The 23,280-nt window shown below is 37.7% G+C and overlaps 1 protein-coding gene across 3 annotated transcripts in view; it reads right to left on the reverse strand.

Moving 5' to 3' along the window:
* Nucleotides 1-23,280, reverse strand: part of Prex2 (phosphatidylinositol-3,4,5-trisphosphate dependent Rac exchange factor 2) — a 301,586-nt gene that overhangs the window by 37,896 nt on the left and 240,410 nt on the right. For all 3 annotated transcript variants that reach the window (XM_076924369.1, XM_076924368.1, XM_076924370.1), the window contains exons 38-39: nucleotides 6,177-6,279; nucleotides 237-304 (exon numbers count right to left, since the gene is read on the reverse strand). In XM_076924369.1, the coding sequence (XP_076780484.1) occupies nucleotides 237-304; nucleotides 6,177-6,279 (171 nt within the window). The remainder of the gene's footprint in view (nucleotides 1-236; nucleotides 305-6,176; nucleotides 6,280-23,280) is intronic.

Raw genomic sequence — 23,280 nt, forward strand, 5'->3', positions numbered from 1 at the left:
TTTTTTGTAAACCCTGGTTTTTTATTCACTTTCAAAATAAAATGATATCTGTTTCTTTCTGATAGCATTCATTGGCCCCTCATCAGACTTCAACATTGAGTGTTTTCCAGAGTGAGCTTACAATTAGTGTCAGTATGACACTGGGCATGAGCTAGAGTGGATACCTGGCCATGATTAACTCTGCCAGAAGCCAGCAAGTCTGAGGTAGAGGTAAGTGATAGATGCGGTACACTTACCTCGGAGCTGACTGAGGAGTCCGGTCTCTAACCCCCAAGTTCTTAGCTGTGTTCTGAACTCTTGCACCCTGAAAGTCAATAAAATCAACAATGTACTAAGAGTTAATTCAAATAAATCTGAGTTTAGAGGTATTATTTCAACAGTGTTTAATATCAAGGACCATTAATAAGAAATACAACAAAAACCACTATATGAAAGTTTTTAAAAATTGGTGCTATTATGAGTTAAAATATACTGTTCCAAATATTTACTATTTACCCTAGAGCCTTAGCTCATTCAAGAGTTTAATAGCTTCCCATTCATTCCCACATCTTACATATTTATTTTCAGAAGCAATTAATAACTTAAAATATTAAAAACAGAACATGACCATGTTATTAACATGCTTGGCCCAAACACTTTTATAGAACATGAGTCAAACCTGCATCTCTTCAGATGGATATGCAGTTTAAATGTAATAGTGCTTTTTAAAGAAAACATCTTCTGATGTTTTCTGATGCTGTTTTCAACAGCAGTTTCTAGACAAGGCACATCTGTCAATTTATGAAATGTAAGAGTTTTGTCTCAAAGTTGGTGCTACAAATACAATCCTTTTTCAGCAATTTTTAAAAAGGGCCCTGTGACCAGTCAATTTCAGGAATGAAGTTACAACCACTTTTTAGTTCCTAATGGATTCCCGATTTAACCAACTATGACTGCTTGCTGCTGGGAACAGAGAAAGGAGAGTAGCTAAAGCAAAACACAATTCTAAATTGCTCCAAGTACCCACTGCACCCAATACTGCCCTAAATAAAGTTGAGAGAAGAGGCTGAGAAAACCCAAAGGATAGATACTCTCAAAATAAAACTAAAAAATGAAAACAAATCTGAAAAAGCAGACCAGCAAAAGAAAAGAAGGGAATTATTCAGTCCTTTCCTTTGGAAGAAAATGAATACTTAAGAAAATATTTGGAAGAACAAAATAAATTTCTACACACTTCACCACCATTCTTAACAGTACCCTGAACCATGGTTGATCAAAACCAGAAATCAGCACAAGCATATGGCTAATAATTATGGTACATCATCCTCGGGTCCCACCACTTGCTCCAGGAAGCTTCCTTTTCTTGTCTAGGATTCTCTGGTGCAGGCTCTCATGTTGCATGTTGTGAACATGGTTCCTGTGAGAGCTGCTCAGAGCCTGCCCTGGATGACCTGCATACTTTGGATGGCTACTGCCCATCATTTTGTAGAGTATCTCAGTTTGGATTTGTCTGTTGTATTTTTATAATTAGAGGGAAGAAATGCTTCTTTTAAAAAACAAGAAAGTCAAAGTAGTGACACTGAGATCTGTTTGTCACATTAGGAGATGTATGTTGTTCTTGTATCTGAGCACTTATAACATTACTTGGTTTCTTATGGGGCAACTTCTGTAATGTCACCACCACCTCTTCTTTGTAGGCTTTAAAAAGAAGTTTGGACTATAAGACTGTGAATATTGATTCTCCCTTCAAACTTCTGCTTACCAATTCAGCTTCCAATGGTGACATGTTAATATTATGATGGAATGGCATTTTCTTTCAAGACGAGTCATCTATTTCCCGAAGACTTTATACATGAGTACTGCACTTTAGTTTTTAAACATATTTTTAATGCATGTATGGCCTAGATATTATGAAATCAATTTTTGTACACACTAAGATTGAACAAACTAGTGATGATGATCTAATCATAAAAATGTGCATTGCCACTGACAGGGAAAGTTACAGATAAGAAAAAGGGAACGGCTGGACTCTAATGCACCCTGTGGTGTCTTAGTGATGTCATTATGCTAGCAGTAACACCCAACTCACTGTGAACACACAGATAAGTATAGATGGAGAAGTGACAGAGATGGGTGCATGTTTATTAGTGACTAACCTTGTCTACTAAGAAGGTGTCAAGGAGCTTTTTGACGGTAGTAATAAGCACACATAGTAAGTAGATCTTGGCTTATAAATAACATTTGGAAGTAAGGAAGACATGGAAAGAAGGTAGCTGGGAGGGAGGGTGGAAATGTGAGTGTCTAGTTCCTTGCCAAAGTGAGAAGATAGGCCTCTGGACAGTGGAAAGAGCAGGCAAAGAGCAAAGTGAGAAGATAGGCCTCTGGACAGTGGAAAGAACAGGCACCAAAATATAATAATAGTGTCTCAATGGGTACAGCAAACAACCAGAAAAAAATAAGACCTTCCAGTATTCAATACCATCACAATTTGAGAGAAAATATAAAAAATAATTGTATTATATCTCAGAATGAAATTAATCATTATCTGTGAGTTTCTGCTGAGTTAAGTAAAGTCTTTGGGAAATAGATGACTCGTCTTAAAAGAAAATGCCATTCCATCATAATATTAATATGTCACCATTGGAAGCTGAATTGATAATATTTCATTAAGTAATTAATAGAAAGCTTTTTCATTTTCTCAAAACCAGATAACTGGTCTAATTGAGAACACCACTGGCATACTTCATGTTGTATTTGTCTATTCAATTCCCCATGTGTTTGACTTGTCAGTAATTTGTATTTTCACACATTGTTCATGTTCCACCTGTCTGCCCAGACAGCTTCCCTTGCTCCTTTGTCTGTCTGCCTTGTTTATTCTCAAGACTTCAAAAATGCATTGTGATCATTCATTCATAACTACTTGGTCATTTTTAACTCAACATTTTAGTGAGTTAAATATGCTGGTTTCTTTAATCCTCACAAACAAAATATCAATGAAACGCTATTATTATCTCTGACCAAATCACAAGGAAAGTAAAAAATTGAGGTGGGAAAAGCCCTGCCCTGAATCACAGAGTTAATCAGTACTACTACTCAATTCAAATGGTATTGTTCAGCTCATGAGTGCCAGCTCCTAGTGACTAATACACTCTGTGTCAATGCACTGCCCCATTTTGTCTAGTTAGAAGCATTTCAGTGAACCAACTTCATCTAAGCATTTCCTTTGTACAAGGTATGGACTCAGGTCTTAGCAAGCAATGGGCACACAGTCTGCTGGCATGCTTCCTGTCCTGTGTCCTAAGACTGGGCTTCTCAGTTGCACTTGTTTGTTGGTGTTTTTATGATGGCAATATGCCTACAATGCTTGCCATGTCTCAAGACCAAAACCTCTGTATCCTCACAGTTTTGCTCACTGAGTTGAGTTTGACTCTGTGACACTGAAGGTGAGGAGCTGGCATACTTTACCTCCCAAGCATTTATTAGAAAGGCAAAGTTTTTACTGTTTTTTACCAAAGAACAAATAAAATTTATAACTTTTACCATGGAAAACCTTTTTAAGTTTATAATGCAAAGGTCAGTCTCTCATTTAAGGTTTCTCTTCATCATCCAGTCAGCTGGATATGTCAAAGTGTGATTTACCAAGTACAGTCATTACAAAAAGCTGGGAGGGGTATTTGTTATACTTCCTGTTCATTCACCTTCCAGCACTGAGTTTAAATAACCCCTCCATGAAGAGTAATACACAGTCTGTCCTTAAAACAGTAATGCAATTATTCATATATATATATATATATATATATATATATATATACCATCAAAAGCTCAGTTTGACAAAATTAAAAGAAAGTTTTTAATTCATTCATTATATTACTATCAAACAAGTTCAATGCACGGCAAATAAAGTGTAATTGCTTAAAATACAAAATTTTAAATTCAGTAATGTGAGACAGGTGTGGTGGCTCATAATATAATTCTAGCATTTGGGAAGTAGAAGCTGTAAGTGTGTTGAAAAGTTTGAGGTTAGCCACGGATTCAGAATTAAGACCTTATCTCAAAGCCCCAATACACAACCACAACAAAAGTCAATAACAAGATAGTTCTAATACTTCAAAACGTTATAAAGATGAAAGATGTTTAAGATATGCTTTTGTAATTATGATCACTTTATTCACCAAAACTTTACTCAAATGAAAGCACTGTCAACCTCCCATGGGTCTTGTCCCCAGGATTTTACTATGGAATGCCAAGCTAGCCAATGAACAAACAAAAGAAGCCACTGCCTGCCCAGCTTTCTCAATGCACACTGCAGGCCCAGTGAGTGTTCATGCCTCACACTTTGGCTTTAGGAATCAAGGGTGGAAGTTGGCTCTATGGAATGTAGAAGGTTACACAAGGATCAGTTGAAAATTTAGACCCACCTAAATGGGTCTAAACATATGACATATTGTTGTCCAGTCGGCAAGTGACAAACACAGATATGCTATATGCTATAGGAGGGACTCAGGGAAGTAGATATACAGATTCAAGTTTAATAAACAAACCAGGTAAGCTTGTAGATTCTCACATCAGAGGTGGAATTTAGGTTAGAATCAAGTACAAAGGGGTGAAGTCTTATTTGCTTTTCTTCTGTTATCCTTAGAGATAGTACATAAGAAGCTTTGGAAATGTTCTCTCAAAATTACCACCTAGGAGGAGAAGGCGCTAGAGTGAGCTTCTTGAGAACATCCCACTAAGGAGTCTATTCTAAGTTTATTCCATGTGCATTCCTACCTGTGGATCTGAGTAATGACAATCCTCTAATGTCTTCAATGATTAAAACAAAAATGTAAATTTAGACAATAGAGATAACGTGAAGTTGATGTTATCTATTTCCCAACTTCACTGCTACAAAGTTCATTGCAAACATGGTATACATATATAGTATTAATAGATGGCGTGTAAGCTAAATCAGAAAGACTGGAAAGCCAGGCAGATTCTAAACTGCACATTTTTTGTTTATTGCTCTTTTTATCCCCCCTTTCTTCTTGAATAAGTGCGTTGAGACTAGGTAGCTTTCTTCCATTAATGCTAGTTCCTCAGTTCTAACTATGTATCCTGTGGGGCGGACAGGAGGGAAGACCTCATTATCTTTTTCCTGAGAAAGATTACAAAGATGGGGTTTCTCTTCATGGGAATCAGACTAGCAGACTGGTACCTAGTAGTTCAGCCTGCAGGGCTCCTGTGGGCATCTTCCTTTTGGCATTCAGCAGTGGCAGGTGGTGAGAAAGGTGGCTGGTGGCCAGGCACTCAACAAGTTCTCACCCATTCTCAAGGGGAAACTTGACTTTGGGGGACACAGTGCTTAAACATCTTTCATCTAATCTAATCTAATCTAATCTAATCTAATCTAATCTTTCATATCTAATGAAGTCACTGTCATTGAAAAACTCAACACAAGTCAGCTTGGCTACATCAGGCCAAAGGGAAGGTGGCAGAAAAACATAAAATTGATGACTTTCATTTGTCTTATCACTGCTTAAATGTCTTTTGTATTAGCTTAATTCTATTCTCTATTTTCTAATCAAAACTATGGAAGCTGGTGTAGTTTAAAAAAATAATTTAGACAAATTATAATCAGGTTATCTTGGCTCTTCAAATGCTACTGGGTTACAGCTTAGGAAATTCATCCCTCTTAAAAGAGAATCCAAAGTGAGTACAGTCTCTGCTGGTGGCAAGTCAGTTGAAAGGCTCATATTCAGCCTCAAATGGGGATTCTGAGGTGAGAACTTTCTTCTCAAGACGATGGACATATTTTATCATGGCATGGAAGACTTGGGGAGATCACAGACACTAACGGTTTCCTTGATTCCTCTTCTTCCTTGCCTCCCCCACCCCAATCTACTTCCCAGTTTATTAAATTGCCTAAAGTTTCTAGAAGTACCACATATCCTTTATGTTGTTACTGCCAGAAGCCCCAGTCCACTTTTTTGTGTGTGGTCATTTCTCTTTTTGCTTCTAGATCACAGCACAAATACCCTTTTCCTATGAGTTCAGGGTCCTTGGACCAGGGGTTTGTACTATTTTCTCCTTGAGTGTGCTTTCCAGGCATGGCTTATCCAGTGTCATGTGCCTATACAAGTGCCACACCTGGTAAATAACCAAAGGCAAACCAGGGCCTACAAAACATCTCTTCTATGACAGACAGGAAAGTGACTCACCTGCTTTCTCATCACATCCGTGGCCTGCATAATGTACCGAGGAGGGAGCCCATGGCTTCTTGCTAGAGTGATGGCTTGCTCCAGTGTCACACTCAGGGTGCACCTGTGGGCCAAGGTAATGGAGGTCACAGTCAGACTCACTGATCCACCCCTAGAGAAATCTGAACTACCAATGTCATCAGAAACCAGCCAACAATGATTTTTTTTTCTACATGGAACTCCTGTTTAAAAAAATAGGCCACAGGGCCACATGACTGGAGAGATATGTCAAAGAGTTTGAAATTAAAATTAGCCTATCATTGTGAACTATGTATAAAACACATCTTTACCATAGAGAATTGAATAACCATACTTATAATAAAGTTTTTATTTCCACTGTCCAATAAGCAACTGGAGAAGTGACTTCCTCATAATCATTACCGAGAATTCCTCTGAATTCTTCACAGGCTAATGGCCTGAAGTTAGTAACATAGCGTCTAGCTGGACATGATGTTCACAAGGACTTAGTGTCTGAGTCAATTCGAATTGTTCTGCACATTGTTTTGCATGTACCTGAAGGCCTCCAAAGGCCAACCACTGTATCTAATGGTTCATGTAAAAAGGAAATCAATTTCATTTAATTGCCTGCCTCCTCAACAGCTATAACCTTCTCATCCTCAGTAAGGTGTCCTCTGCTCCAGTTTTAAAGTCTGTTGACCCCAACAGTTTAATCAGCAATGCTCATTATACCTGCTGAATGAAGCTAAAGGAAGAAAAGTCTTGACTTCGTTTTCTAGTCCTGAGACATGTCTGCACTTTCCTGATAAAGTATGGCTTTCCTCTTCTACTGTGAACGCAGACACAGTGAGGGCTTTTGTCATCAACTTTCCTAATCATTTTACACTGACTTCATTGTACAAGTTGTAAATAGCAACACAGCAAAAGTTGCCTGCAAGAGACTGGAAAACATTTTTGTTCAACTGGGCCATCCATGTAGCCGATAGTACACACTGAATAAGGGCATCACATGTTACCTCTTTGTCTGCCTCTCCCTACCTTCCTCAGCCTCTGCCTGCCCACGTTATTTACTTCTGGCTGGCCTGGGGTTATTCACCATGTAGCCCAGGATGATCTAGAACTCACAGCAATCCAAGTGCTGGGATCATGGACATGAGATGCACATCTGGCTAAGGGGCACCTGTTTAGAATCAGTAAGATATTACTTAAAGAAAAACTAACCTTCAATGGGTATGCATGTTTTTTTCCCTAGCCAATCCAAACAACAACAATAACAACAAGAAAATGCTCTGTATATTTTAATGAAATCCCAGGACTGATTAAAACATTTAAAAAGTAACTTTGTTTGGTTTTTTTTTTTTTTTTTTTTTTGGTTGTTTGTTTGCTTTTGGTTTTTGTTTGTTTGTTTTGAAAGAAACAATTGTACAAACATTGGATATACTGTCTGTTTCCCATTCAGGCTTCCAGGTTCCTCAGGGACAGTATTGTCATGTACAACATCCAGACTTCCAGCATTCTAAGTGAAGCTGAGAACTGTGCTCCTGGCTCTGTGGGTGACAGGCTATTATTTCCTTCATAGCTCTTTATTGTCTCTCAACTCTTTCATCTGAATGTCTGGTGGTAAAATCCAGCATTTGAGTCCTTGTATCTAAAAGACTCCAACTCCGTAAAGGGGCATGTGGATTTCCCCTAGTGAATAAAGACATATAAACCCACTGCTGGGATTTACAGGGCACCATTTGGTTTTACAGGTGCTTAGATTACCAGAGGGGCTGAGCTTAAAAATCTCAGGCAAGAATAAGAAAGTCCATCTGAGAAGCCAGAAGCTAAATAAATCCAACTCACTGGGAAATTCCTTGCTTGACTATAATATCTCCTTTCTAGAAAAATATGGGCCTTTAATTTTATAGCTCCTTCTAGTTGGTATTTTTTTAAAAAAAAAAGTTAAGTAGGCTTAATTTTTCCCTTGTTGACATGAAGTAATTTAACATTTATATTACATAATATAAATGTACAATTTTAAAACAAATTATCAATGTCACAGAGTAGTTTGTGACTCCATAAACGGCAGGGAGGCGCACTGCAAAAAAGTCTCAGCATTACCTCAGCAATAAGATGTTCCCCATTTGGGACCTGCCTTACACTTGTGAGGACACGTACTTGTTGAGATGATAAACACCAGAGAAACTGCTAGTTCCCCATAGAAACAAAAACAAGACAACAGATCTGTGCTTATGATTAATACATTCCCGGACATCCTATTTTGAAAATAGACCCAACTCATTCCTATTTTACCCACACTTAAAATGATAAACTATAGCTAATGGGTCTAATTTACTTTGAAGGTAGTTTAATATAGGAGTCTTTGTGTGACTCATGTGCTCGCATGTGCACGCGAGTGTACGTGTGTGTGTGTGTGTGTGTGTGTGTGTGTGTGTGTGTGTGTGTGTATGAATTCCTATGGAACTTTTATGTGTTTTAAGAGCCTTTCACTTTGTGTTTTGTTTTTCTTTGTTTTAAAGTAGATCTCCCTGAGAGCTGAAGCTCCTTTAGGGTGTTGATTGGATAGCAGTCCTGAGAGACCCATTGGTCTCCACTTTCCCAGCACGGGGTCTTCAAGTGCACAGAACAACAGGCACAGTTTATGGGTTCTGGGGATTGAACTCTGGTCTTCGTGTTCACACAACAAGAACTTTACCAACTGAGCATCTTCTCAGCCTCTAACATAGAAGAGTGACTTCATTCACTCTGGGCTATTTTGTGTGTCCATTTTGCACCAAGTTTGCATTCGTTGCCAGAAGAGCCAATCTGTTTCCATGTTGAGAAGCTTCAGTTTCTAAACTGCTTGCTTGAAATGATCCTTTTGCAATTCTTAGAAGGGACCTGGCAGTATATAGACAGTATCACATGCTTCCTTTGTCAATTGCATAAAGTTAAACATTAGAACTGCAAAAGTTTCCAACGGCTAATTTCTTTACTCCTCAGCTTCTTGAGTCATAATGTATAGTCTTGGGTAGCATTTTAATGGCTGCTAATTATTTCTGGAACTGAGCTAGAGAGAACTGAGTTAGGATACATTCAGGATAGCTTAACTGGAATTATCTAGATGATTTATAGTTGCTTCCACATGAAATTATGGTATTCCAATATTCTGGTATAACAATGGCTTCCAGAACATTCTTTCCTGCTTGCCCACTGCGCAAAACCTTCCCATGTCAAAAAGCAGGTGCAAGAAAGACACCCCCATATCCTGCTCCTCTTGATTAGAAGTATGTATGGTCAGAGGGAGCAAACTGGAAATATACAAAACCTGAAGCTATCTGTGTAATAACATTCAAAATAACAGGGCTTAGTCTATGTGCTATGGAGTAAGGATTTAAATGAACAAACAAATAGTGTACAAGCCATTAGCAGTATACACATTTGCTACTGAAATGCTCTTCCGAGCTCTCAGTAACTCAAATTACATCAGTCGTGCTAGAAGCTAGAACAAATTTTCTATTCTCTTCATAGAAAAATTATATCACAAATTATCATAATTTGCTAGGCAATCAAAAGCAGTGCCATAAAAACTGTGGGACAAAAGGATAGAACTGGGTCACACAATAATCATGTTCCAGCTTTTGTACGAGTTGTATTAGCATTTAAACCTTGTGAGTTGTTCTTGTTCTAACACTTGGTAAATATTTTCATTTTTTTTTTTTGGCTTCTCATTTTTATTATTTTTCTTAAAGAAGGTACTTACCTGCAGACCCTAATATCTCCATATCTCCAGCAACTAGAGTCTTCTACCTTTCTCTGTTATAGGTACAAAATGATTAGGTGAAACTCCGGCCTTTCTTCAACAAAAACTCACTGATGATGAAAAGCTTAGAGCTTCAAAATTGTTTATGTGTAAAACGCTTTATTTCATTCCTGTATTGACTCCTATTTACTATATACTAAGTTCAGGATTTTAACGTTCAGTCTTCCATGAAGCACTGTTTGCCACATGGAATCCTCCTATTTTAGATGTTTATGACTCTCTTATAATAAATTTGACTCAAAAAAACCCCCTCAAAACCTCAGGGCCTCCTGCATATTTGGTCATTTGCAATAATCACAGACAAAAGCATCAGCTTAATTCTAATTATATCTTCAAACCTTCCAAGGTCTATTGACTCGTTTACTATCTATTCAGATTGTACTACAGGGACAGGTGTGTTAAATTGAACACTTGGGGTACGCTGCACCTCTTTTGAGTCACAGTGGTGGTGCTAGAGTCATAATAAGTCTGATGTGGGACCCAGTGTAGCTGATGGGTGCTCTACTGGACTCATTTGCTCTCAGTGCACACAGGAAGAGAAGTACTGATGTTTTGGTTGGTAGTTAATCATTATGTGCTGTCTCTCAAGCCCATTATTAACTCCCCCCTCCCGTGTGTGTGTAACTGAATACAATAAATTTAACACATGGAAGACCAGATTTATGATAACCAACTCTAAATTTGTAGCCACAGATTGTCATAAAGTATTATTATGTGTATACTCATCTAAAAATACTTTAATTGGATATAGAAAATACAACTCTCACAAAGGGTTCTCAGTATTTATTGGTATTTATTTTCACCCATCTAAAAATCATAAGTGACACTGAACACTAGTTTAAAACCTTTTTCTGTGTCATAATACATACACGGAATTCAAGACTATGCCTAAAATACCTACTGCTATCCCTGAGTTATCAGTGTGTATTGATGAGTCAAATATAACCTGAGCAATGGTTTTTAAGTATTTGAGCACTGATGCTGTCCTTAGTCATGGAGACAAGGAAAAGAAATTTTTCCAAGGGCACAGCTTCCTACAGAATCTGAGGACACCTGGGAAAACATGAATTATATCTTATGTAGCTTTTGATTTATATTTAGAACCTTATAGATCTAGATCTCAGAAAATGAAATCATTTCCCCATTCAGTGGAAGTCTTGATTATTTCTCCTCTAATCAAAAGCTGAGTCACTTTATTCAAGTGACTATTGGGAACGCATTATTAGAAAGCTAATTGTCTGTGCTTCTTGGTGCTGCTTTCTTAGGTTGCAGTTACCTGGGCATTCAAATTGTGGGAAAGTTCCCAACACCTATTTCAGCCCGTGAATAATGATGGGGGGCAGTGCACAGGAACATAAGCCACTCTGGTGGCTCATCACGTGGCACCTATGGACACACAGGTGCTTCATTTAATAGATGTGAGACACTGCTGATCACCTGACTCCACACATTCCTGAGCATCTCCTGTCCTTCTGACCCATTCATTTGAAGATTTGAACTAAAGACACAATTCTAGAAGTTATAGAGATGTGAGCGCCTATGCTCGGTTTATAAATCTCCTTGTCTTGGATTTTTTTTTTTTTTTGGTGGCTCCTTTTCTATTGACTATAATAAAAATAAATCTATCAACCAGCTATATTAGAGGTTCACCAACTTGAGAATGAGGCATTAAAATTAATTTATTAAGGACACAGGTTAGAAGGATTTTTTAAATGTGGTCCAAACATTGCCATTTTCATAAGTCCATTCTGGAGTGATTTCTGATGGTCTCATAAGGTTTCATTAAAGGTGGTATGGTGTATTATCAGCAACCCCGCAGCATCAAGTTTAATTTATCCATTCCCAAGAGATCACGCATGTGTATACCACCAAGGAACATTTCAATCTTACTCATGTTCTATTTTTAACTCTCTCTTAAATCTCCCCTCTCTACTATATGACTAATGCTATCTCTTGTCTACACTGGTACAGCCTCCCCCTGACCCTTTTGTGTGGCCTCTGCTCCTTGGTTTTCTCCACTGAGATGGTGATCCTCTTAAAGTGCAAATGAAAATACACTCATGTGAATGGTTCAGGTTTCTTGTGTCTTTTGATGAGGTATACGGTTTCCACAATACAGTTGTGGTTTCTGCCAACTATCATAAGCTTCAACCCCAGTGCTTACATTCTCTGCAGTAACCAGACCCTACTTTGCACAAACTGCTTTTCATATACTGTCAGTGGGCACGAGTTTAAGTCCCATCCTATATCATACTCATCAGTAGAATGTACATTTAAGAAAACAGATATTGGAGAGATGGGTCTGAGTAGGATTGTGACTTTGTGGATAGTTCTGTGACCTTGGACAAGCTATTTAATCCTCTTAAATGTCTTTGCTTATAAATATAGCTAAATGATAGAGTACATCTCAGAGTGTTTTTTTTCAGAATTATATAAAAATAACCCATTTTATTATTTACTATAGAGCATATAGTACACAGTATAGTATCAACAACAATCAAATTTCATTAATGTGAAATAGTAGGTTGGAGACCTTGAACAAGTTAATCTCCTTAAATGTCTTCCTATAAATCTAGTTAATAATAGTACCTATCACAGAGTGACTTTTTCAGGATTACATAAAAACAACCCAGCTTATTATTTATCACAAAACATGTAGAACATAGTATAGTCTCAACAACTATCAAATCTCATTAAAGTGACCACTGTACCGTCATCAGTAGGCTGTACTTGTAACTGTGTGGGCTTTCTCGAGTGCACTCTAACTCCTGGTACTTAGTAGGTATTCAACATATACCTTTTGAAAAACCATACAAACCCCTAATAAGTAGCAATGGTATTCAAGCACTTCTAAAAGGCAAGGTTGATTTCTTTATAATCTGGAACTGGCATCTATTTGTAAATAGGACCCAATCATTAAATCTATTCAGAAATGTGGCAAATGCATTGAAAGAAGAGTACAGCTTGGCAAAATCCATGACTGGTTTCCTTATAGCAGATACATAAGATTTCATTCCATTTCCTTTCCTCTAGATCTAGTTAGTCATTGTCACCCTCAACATCTGCCAGTTAATATTTCTAGGTGAATTTTGTTCCTACTTGGAACATAAATATTATAGTGTATTGATTAATTAGTCTTATATTAATACTGCTGAGAAAAGCTTGCCTTGATTAAACCCCATTGACTACACTAGAGCTGCTACACTAAGCTTCACCTCTGTTTATTCTGCTTTGAGTCACTTCTCTTAAAAGTCTAATCCTTTGGCTTTTCTTCTCCTTCCCAATAGTAAACTGCTGCAGCCCAGCTTCCCAGCGTGGCTCCCTTGTTAACTCTAAGTGCAGGGAAGGCCAGGCTTCTCAAGTCTCCCTCCTCAGTGGAGTTTAGAGCCCCTACAGTGAAGTTCTACAAATGCCCTTTTATAAGGTGTTTTATAAACACCTGCTTCTTTTCATGTCCTAAATGTTCATCTCTATTCTAATGGTTTTTCTTTCTAGTAATAAAAGCTTCCTCTATTTGAATTCAAGGAGAATGCTTTTGTTGTTTTAAGTGACTTTCTATGAGGTTGTGAGGGAGGGTTCTCAAAATAAGTACTAACAAGGTCTGACATTTTGTGTTCTTAGGAAACCCCTCCCTGTCTTGCCTATGATGAATCCTTACTGTGCTTTTTGATAGTTCCTGCAGTTTCCTCTGTTTGGTAGGTAATTTTGATCAGCTGTGTTTTATGGGCTGGGGTTATAGCCAATGTTGAATGCTTGAGGACCTGGGGTCTGTTGATAGTATCATAAAAATGAAAAAAGAAAACTAAACAGTCATGTGCTTCATATTTCTAACTCTGCACTGAGGAGATGGGTGGGTCTACTATCAAAACCACAGATTTCTATGGAACAACTGGAGTGCCTGCGGTAGCTGAGTCCTCTGCCAATGGTGTCCATGTACACTGCTCAATTAATCTTCACACTCCCACTGTAACAAAGAACTCACTATTCACACCTCATCCATGAGGCTATAAGAGAACAAGTTATGCAACAATTTACTTCCTTTAATAGCAAGTAAGTAACAGGATCCAACCATTTTCTGATTCAAAACCCAACACTTTTCAGTATATGAAATTCATATCACAGAGTTAATGCCTTCAGCATTCCTAACATCCATCATTTAACAACCACAATCTCAGGCCCCTGCATTTGTATTTTATATACATTGTTTTGGTACAGATGAATCCAGGAAGCTCAGATTGCATCTCAATGAATGTAGACCTTGTCCTACTAAAATGTGCTCAGGATTAGAAGGGAACCAGTTTTGAAGCACACTTGGGTGTATTGATTGTAAAGCAATCAAATATTGAGGATAAACTGACATGATAATGTGTCCCTTTCTACCAGGGAATTGTATTCTGCTGTAGAAAATGTACTGCTCTGTGCAAAGCATGTTTCATTCCCTCAATGATCACACTTACTCTAACTTCTAATTATATTTTATCACGACTCACAGAGCACCACTGTTCAAAGTCCCTTGACGAGCAGAGCGAAGCACCCTATTGAAGAGACCAATTTGTTTTGTTGCATGGCTCTATTTTTCCTCCTTGCTTTTATTACTTTACACGGAGGAAAATTGTACACCGGGGGCAAAAGCAGCATGTTAAACACCGATCGATCCCCAGGTTGCTGAAGTGGTTCTCCAAAGTCAGAGCCTCTGCAAAATTAATATGAGAAGGCCAGATGCTGACCTATTGATATATCTTGGCCCATTCACCTTTAACAGTGCCTCTGTGACAAATGAAATACTTGATAAAATTACTACACATTGATGGGAATTTTAAAATGACAGTACTTATGTAATAGAATCCCTTTTCTTAATGAAGCATAGAAACACTTTCTTTGTGTAAAAAGAAATTCCAAAATTAAGTCAAAATGGGGCACAGTTTTTATTTATTTTTTCCCAGAGACAATGTCTGGGCACCTACCGAAGTTTTCAGTGTGATCACTTGACCCTTGTCAAACAGACAAGCCTGGTGAAATCTGCTGTGAAGTCTAGATTGCATTCTCAGAGGGCTAAAAGATTAATGGGTCAGCAAAGTCAGGATAGGCAGAGCACAGCACTGTGAAAAACAAGGAGGCAGAGTGCAAAGTGATGAGCAACAGCTAGGGCAGGATCCTGACAGCAGAGATGAATTGACTACTCCACTCCCTCTACCAATCTTAAGGCCAAAATGCAATGGCGTTTAAGGGAGCATGTTTCTAGCACTGCACAAGAAATTAAACATGAAATTTTCAAAAGAGATAATGCCCCTTCTATTACAACTTCCAACACAGACTCTTGAAATTTTCCATATGTATGTTTTTTTGGTTTTGTTTTGGTTTTGTCTGTTTTTGCATGAGAGGGTTTCTCTGTTCTGGAACTTACTCTGTAGACAATGAAGGCCTTAAACTCAAGATATCTGCCTGTCTCTGACTCCCAAGTGCTGGGATCAAAGGCATGGGCCACCACTGTCTGGCCTCCATATATCTCTTTAAACTTAAGTTTAAAAACCAACCATAGGCAAACAGGCTAGTATTAAGGTCAGTTCTAGGTTGAGGAACTATCAATACAATAGATGCAAACAGTCAAGGAACAAGCAAGACAATAAACACAAATAGTCAAAGAACAAAGAACAAACAAGGTAATAAGCAAAGTCCCATGATAACTCCAGTGATCACAATTTCTAAGGGTTTATCAGGATGGCCAAAATATCTCAGCCTAATTTCCTGCCTTAGCCCAAAGTCATTGTCATGTCTGAAGCCTACTTCTTTATCCTAGACTAAGATTTATACTCTTGTCTGAAATTATTTCTCTGTTCTAGCCTAAGATTTAGATTTCTGCCTGAAAATATTTCTCTGTTCTAGCCTAAGATTTAGATTCCTGCCTGGAATTATTTCTCTGTTCTAACCTAACGTCATATTCCTGCCAAGCAGCCCATTTCCTTATCCTTGGCCAATGTCAGATGCCTGCCAAGCAGCCCATTTTCTTGTCCTTGATCAATGTCAGATTCCAACCAAGCAGTCACAAAACCTCTCCACATCACCCCCCCCCTTTTTACTTCATAAACAAGACAGAGCCTGTCTTAGGTCATTCTACCAAGAATGCCTTCCTTACCAGTCATAGAATATGCATTATCAAAAGCAATGCACTTCTGTCTTAGGTTGGTAAGGCTCTGTGCAGAATCTTACCTGTCCTTGGCTTGCCAGCCTGTTAAATTAATAACTCTGTCTGGTGGTCCATTTTCAGGATGAAGCCATGTATTTTGGCTGCCAACATGTTGATATTGTTAAAGACAAGCTTTCATACAATGGGCAGGAATAAAATTATTCCCAGGACAAAAAGGGATAGCATGATCAAGCTATATATGCCATTCTTGAAGCTTGACCAAAATGGAAATACTGACCTCAAGCCATGGATAATTTTATCAGCAGTATCTGCAGCATCAAAGGTCAGCAGAGCAGCATTCTTTAAATTTATAATCTCACTGAGCAAAGTTAAAACATCCAGAGAAATGTTAGAATTATGCCAAATACCCTGCAAGTGTCTTTAAACTTTTTCCTAATTATAATGGCTGCCCCTGTACATTTTAGAAGTAACAGGAATCCAATGGTATTTGGCATGACACTCAAGATGATTCCTTACTCTTAAACTCTGAACCTCCTTCTAATAATTTGAATAGGATAAAGAGCATCAATCCATTGTTCCAAATGCCTATTTAAATTCTCTTATATACTCAACACATTAGTAACATCTTTTTGCTAAATGATTACAAAAGTAGCTGTCTTAACTTCTTGTCAAAGAAATTACAGAAGCACTGGTGCTAGCACTTAATGTAATTAAAGCTGTTGTACCAACAATAATCAAGCCCACTACCATCTTGCTTCTGCTTAAGCCTGACTCACTTTGTCCAATACTTATGAGCTTTTTTCAGAAAACTAAGGTTCTGTAATAGTGCAAGCCTGTTGATAGACCTCTGTAACAGACATACCAGGTTTCAACACACTAACACAATTAGAAAGTGTACAATCCACGTAACTTACAATAAACACTACTGGAATTCCTTATAATCCTCAAGGACAAGGTATTGTGGAAGGGAGCCATGAAACTTTAAAACAATATCTTCATAAAATAAAAAAGGGGGAGGTATATCCTTGTACTCCACAAATTTATTTAAATTATGCTCTTATTTTAAATTTTTTAAAATTTGGATTCCAAGGAACTTTCTGGTGAGTGTCTCTGACACCCCACAAGGCATACTTATGCCTAGGTAAAAAGAAAGGTTCCACTTACTGGCATATGGCACGATCTATATCAGTTATCTAATATGGGGAAGAGGGCATGTTTGTGGGTTTTTTTGCAGGATGCTGAAGGAGTATGTTGGCTGCCAGAGTGAAGGGTGAGACATGCTAATGCCAGGGCAAACAGTGATGCTGACCTATGAGCTTGTTGAGTGTTTTGACAATGGTGACTATAAAGCTGTATTGGACATTTGTTCCCAACCCACCTTTGGTTACCTATACCCTACACGGAACAAGCTGTCTTGCCTCAAGGTTTTAGACCTTGTGGAACAGAGAATCAAAAAGAGAAGATATAATGACTCCTGTATTTTTCTTAAATGTGACCAGTTATTCAGACTCAATCATGAACTGGTCTAGAAGTCAATCCAATATTGGAAATAACAGTCTTCATTTGGAAGGCTGGATCTGGACATTTTCAGAGACATATTTGGAAGTTAGCTGCAGTCCTCTATGGTGGTATGTTAGCAAGAGATAAAGTTGGGACAAGATTTGGATTTCAAACAAGTGTTAATGCATGTGTTAAGGCTCTTTCAATTGTCAAGTTAAAATTACTTTTCTTTCTTCTATAAGTATATTTCTAACCAGCCCTGCTCACTGTGGAAATCAGCATCAAGATGTTCACTGCCATTTGTCATTGGGTAACTGAGTAGTAAGGCACTTTGTGAAAGTGTTGGCTGTGCAAGGATGTGCAGGAACATGAAACCGCTACCAGGTACCCTCAATACTCTGAACTACCATGTTTGAATCTGCTTCTCCATGTTGTACACTTCTAGGCTTGGATTCTCTCTTCCATGCATTTCTTCTCTACTTTGCTTTGGGAATTTGACTGGTTACAGAGCCTGGGCAGCTGCAGCTCTTCAGTACCACTTTCTAGTCCTGTCTGGGTTCTCTGATTTCCCCTTCAGTTCTGTTCTTATTCTCCATAGGTTTCCTAATGCCATGACTATGGATGGAAGCATTTAGCTATGGCTTTTGACTACTACAGCAACATAGATGATTTCTCTTGACTAGGTTCATCTAAATTATTGAATAGGCCTTGGTTAGTGTGTTTCTACAGATTCTCCATGGCTTTTGTTGTGTTTGGGTCTCAAGGGTCTAAGCAATGGATGCATGCAGGTGGGGCAGGTGGGGTACTAGGAAGTACCAGCAAGCTTCTGTAACAACAGATAACCAATCTTCTTGTCTCAGCTCCTACAGGTGGCAGCTGGTTACTCTTTACTTACCAGGCCTTCTCCTGGATTTTCTCCATCTTGTCTTTTTCAGAAAAATTTAACCCAGCTCAAATATATTGCTTGAAGCCTTCTTTTTCTCTTTTCTAATCAGTTTTGCCTCCTTTTAAGCAATAGCCAGAAATTTGTCTGATATTTTCCACCCTTGTTAATTGTGATTCTACCAAAGGGCATAGAAAATCAGCATATAACATGTTAATTGAGTATCTGCTGCATAATCCCCTAAAAATGTAATTTTTCTCTGACTCCATATCCTTCCCAGGTGGTCACTGAGGGTCATCAGGTCCTCTCCATGGATGTCTGAATTATGGGGCCTGAAAGCCAGAAAAGCTACCTTGACTTTGAGTCACTGCATTTGTTCCTCATGGTGCTCCACAGACCTAAGTAACTTTTCCTGAAATACTCACATAATTTCATCTTTGACTGACATTGTTGGACTGCCCCAGCTGTGAGGATTCTGGGGGACATCAGCATCTGTGGCTGTAGCATGGACAATTTATCTAACTGGCTGCATTTCCAGCTAATCAAGCAGGTCAAAGCCCCTCTCCTGAGAGCTGAGATGCCTTTTTACTACAATGCATGTCAGAACTGCAGGACCTCCCAGCTTTAGACTCCAGACCCCACACTGGAGTGTTGGACATAGACATGTTACTTAGTGTTCTCTTATTTTAATGATGTAAAGTAGCTATGTGAAAGTTCTTGTTTTACATAAACTGGTGTTTTTGATTAACATCAGAGAAATCGTGAGGCCACTAGACACTTACAATAATAAAATTCTCAGGAATTCTGTATTGTTAACCTCTGTTTAAAATACATTTGATTTTAAGAAAATAATGGATATTTCAAGATCAAATAATGCAATGCATTAATTTATCAAGATTTAAATCAAGTAAAGGCAATTTAATTGATAAGACAATGCCATCACTTGTAGATATGTTTTGTAAGTAAAGCAATTGCTACCTTCATCTTTTGCTATCTTGTATGAAATATATAATTTGCTCTATTACTTTAAGAGAGTACATACACCTGTGATATTTATCTGGTTACCAGATCAGCAGAAATTTTAGTGCTTCTCTGCTTACTGGAAAATTCTGCAATGTTTAAATTACTTCTAAGGAAGAAAATGCATAAGACAAATTGATATCTGAGGTATGAAAAGGTAGCACTTCCAATCTTTTCCCAGCACACTGTCTTAGTGAGCTTCTTTATTGAAGTACAAAGATTAGACAATAATTGTAAAGCTTCTTTTCCCTGGGAATGAATGTTTCAATTAACCATCTTTTAGTGATTTAAAATTCAAACATTTTCCCTGATCTTCCTATTAATCTCTTAAAGTATAATCTGCATAAAATATAAATGGATACATTTGAAACTTTTATTTACTTATGGAGGTGTTTATTATTTTCTGTCCTACATGTAGATTCTAACCTTTACATGGAAGCGCCCCCCACTTACCCCCCAGAAAAAAGCAGTGCCTGCCTACATATTTTGTATCTTTCCGAGTTAAAACAGGTAAGGCTTTGCTGTACCTCCTGGGATTCTATGATTACCTAAGCCAGGTTACCTTGAATGCTCTGTTTTCATAAGAGTCTACATTACCTAATCTAAGCCTATTTATCAGTTTGTCCTTTCATGTCATATTAATGACAGAATAAAATATACTAAAAAAGAGTCCTTCAAAAGTTCAAAGTAGTTATTACAAATGGTGGTTGATGTTATCTGAGAAAGACTTCTGTAATTTTTAAACCAAAATTCACCATACTGTTTATCTTTGTTTGAAATAAAAACTATTCCATTACAGCATTGCTAATACCAATTTCCCCAGAGCTGCTTTTATATTTCAATGTCAGGATTTGATTTCCTTAACAAATACTGTAGTCATACTTTGGGGCCTGTCCTGTGCTTACACAATTGGGCTTCTGTTGGTGGGTAGAGTAGGGCATGACCGTGTGACTCCAATCCAGTCTTGAAATGTTAAATAGGAAAAGACATCTCAACTTCTTAATAAGCTATTAATAAATGTATTTTGGAAATAGGTCCTTTTAAGTTCGATTCCTAAAACTTTATATAAATTTTTTTCTGCAGCTAATAATAAAAATAGCCTGGGGCTGAATATGTGCCAAAAGAGGTCCATCAGTCTTTGTACTTTAATCATGGCAACCAGCTGGCCTTAGCGTGCTTTGTGCCCTTCTCACACTTGTGGGCAGTTCATCACAAGGAGGATTATGATGCAGTGCGGGCTGGGAAGCCTCAAAGGCTCATCTGACTGCTTCGACTAATGAAAGGCTAGGAAAATGAGCTAAATTGGATTTTCTGATTCTTGAAGAATTTAGACTCACCAGTAGTCATGACAAGAAAAAGTTGTTTCTTTATACAGAAGAATTTGACCAGGCATGTCACAGGCCTGTCAAGTTCTTAGCCCTGCACTCAAATCCCTTGCTGTCTGCTGGCACAGCCACACCAGGACCCCATGGGTCACCCACTACTGAAACTCAGATCGAGATGAGTACAAAGATAGGTTCCTAAAGAGACATACTATGATCACAGACGCCTTGTCTTCACTGGGAAGTTTTTAAACATGTGTCCTTTCAATAAGCTTTCTACTGGTGGGTTCTCAGTGTCTGACAAAGCAGGTACTAACACAGAAGAGAAAAGCATCTTTCTGGACTCAGATGGAAACATATTTGGGGCTTTGCAACATTTGTGAGATCTTGATTTATATTTGTTAAAGGGAAATGATGGCTGTTAAGCAGAGTGAAAATAAGGTACACAAACAAAAAACGAAACACACTAAATGGAAGGATACTACAGTGAAAAGTAAAAGAAACATTTAGATCTCAGTGGCAGTTGCAAGCTTTTTGATTTCCTCTAGCAAATAACTGGTGTGGGTACAAAACAGAACTTAAAAAGCCACAAAGTTGATTCAATACCATTAAAAGGTTACATTTGGAAAAATAAAACTAACTCCATCTATAAGGCAGGCAACAACACAGCATAAGTAACATCTGTCTTTGTAGGAAAGGAAATTCATAAGACAACAAATACTTTCGTTTGTTAGCATTGAAGTATCAATAAAGGCAATACAGGAATATAATTGTCTCTCTATTAAGAGCAATATGCAGATGATTTCCTATGCCTTCTGCAGACAAGGTAAGGAGGGTCAAGATAAACCACCTGACTTGTGTTATATTGAGAGTCATTTGTTTTGGAGACTTAACTACAATGTATCAACTAGAAAGCTTTATATTTTGTGACACAGTAATTCTAACTAGAAGATGGGCTATTTTAACTTAAGAGACAGCAACATATAAAAGTGTACCTCTGTGCTACTATTGTACGCAACCATAGAAAGAATAATAATTACACAAGAAATTAGTAATCGATGGTAGACTCATGGATTGCAACATTAAATGGACAGGATAGAAACATGTCTTTTGTGCCGCTACAACAGACTGTATGAGATAGGGTAATTTATAAATACATTTAGTTCTTAAAATTGAAGCTGAGGTAGAAGTCCAAGGTTAAGGAGCTTTCACTTGGTGGGTGCATTCTGGCTGCGTGATCTCCTACTGAAGCCAAATGGGTAAGAACTGGAGAACTAAAGGGGCCAAACTTACTGTAACAACCCATTCCTATAAACTTGCCCACTTAATAAAGGAACAATGAACTCTTACTAAGACCATCGTGCTCTAATTAAGCACTGTACAAATGTGTGGTGCTGGATAGAGACCATTCACAATGGAAGAAGAGGACACACAAAGAGGAAATGCTAAACATGTTCACTGATAAATCACCTTTAGTCACCTTTATATTTTTTAAAAGGCAACCTTGCTCTACTCAATGACAATGGAAAGCTTTTATATCAGGGAGAGGCAGTGTGGAGCATCAGGGACAGGATGGACACCCTGGGGGGGGGGGAATCAGTAAAAACAAAGCTAGGCTAAGTATTATGAGATTTTCATAATTCATCTTAAACTCCATTCTCTTAACCCTGCATATGCATTATTAAACATGTAGAGGTTATGTTAATGGAAATTAAGCCTGTCTGTCTTTCCTTCTAAAAACCACATTTCTGTCCCCAATAATAAAGTATTTAGACACCTCCTTTTACCCAATAAATAAAAATTCAGTTGAGAAATTTAAATGGAAACTATACAGTTGGCCTAGACACCCCATTTACCCAATAAATAAAAATTCAGTAGAGTAATTCAATTAGATACTGTACTGTTTGTCTATTTCTCATTTTTATTTTAAAAATAAATGTTAAAAATATCTTATATGCCATTTGATTAACACTGAATTTATCCTCTTGGTGGGAAGCCGACTGACTGCAAGCTTCCTTGTTTAATGGATCCTGCAGGTGTGGATCTGCTTTGCTTCCTTTCCTGCTGCCTAAATTAGAATTACTAAAGGATTATTTTAGGAACAGCCTTCTGTGGAGTTTTGAATTCCAATGTAAATTGGCACTTATTTTATCCTACTGCAAAAAATCTAAGCAAGTCCTTCATGGAAAAATGAAACTTTATATGAAAATCCCGTTATTCTGCATATTATAAAATAAAACATATTTGTCAATTAGTTTTAAATTGGAATTCAGCCTCTGTCAACAGTTATAGTAAATACCTTCTGAAGGGAATAACCCAAACCCTTATTGATATTTAATTGTTAAAGTGGAGAAAATTATACTTTAAAATTTTACAATGCTATGTATGATTCTAACATAAGAATCGATGAATATAGAAACTGTACAAGAACT

This window comes from Arvicanthis niloticus, chromosome 25 (assembly GCF_011762505.2).
Source record: "Arvicanthis niloticus isolate mArvNil1 chromosome 25, mArvNil1.pat.X, whole genome shotgun sequence".
NCBI classification, from domain to species: domain Eukaryota; kingdom Metazoa; phylum Chordata; class Mammalia; order Rodentia; family Muridae; genus Arvicanthis; species Arvicanthis niloticus.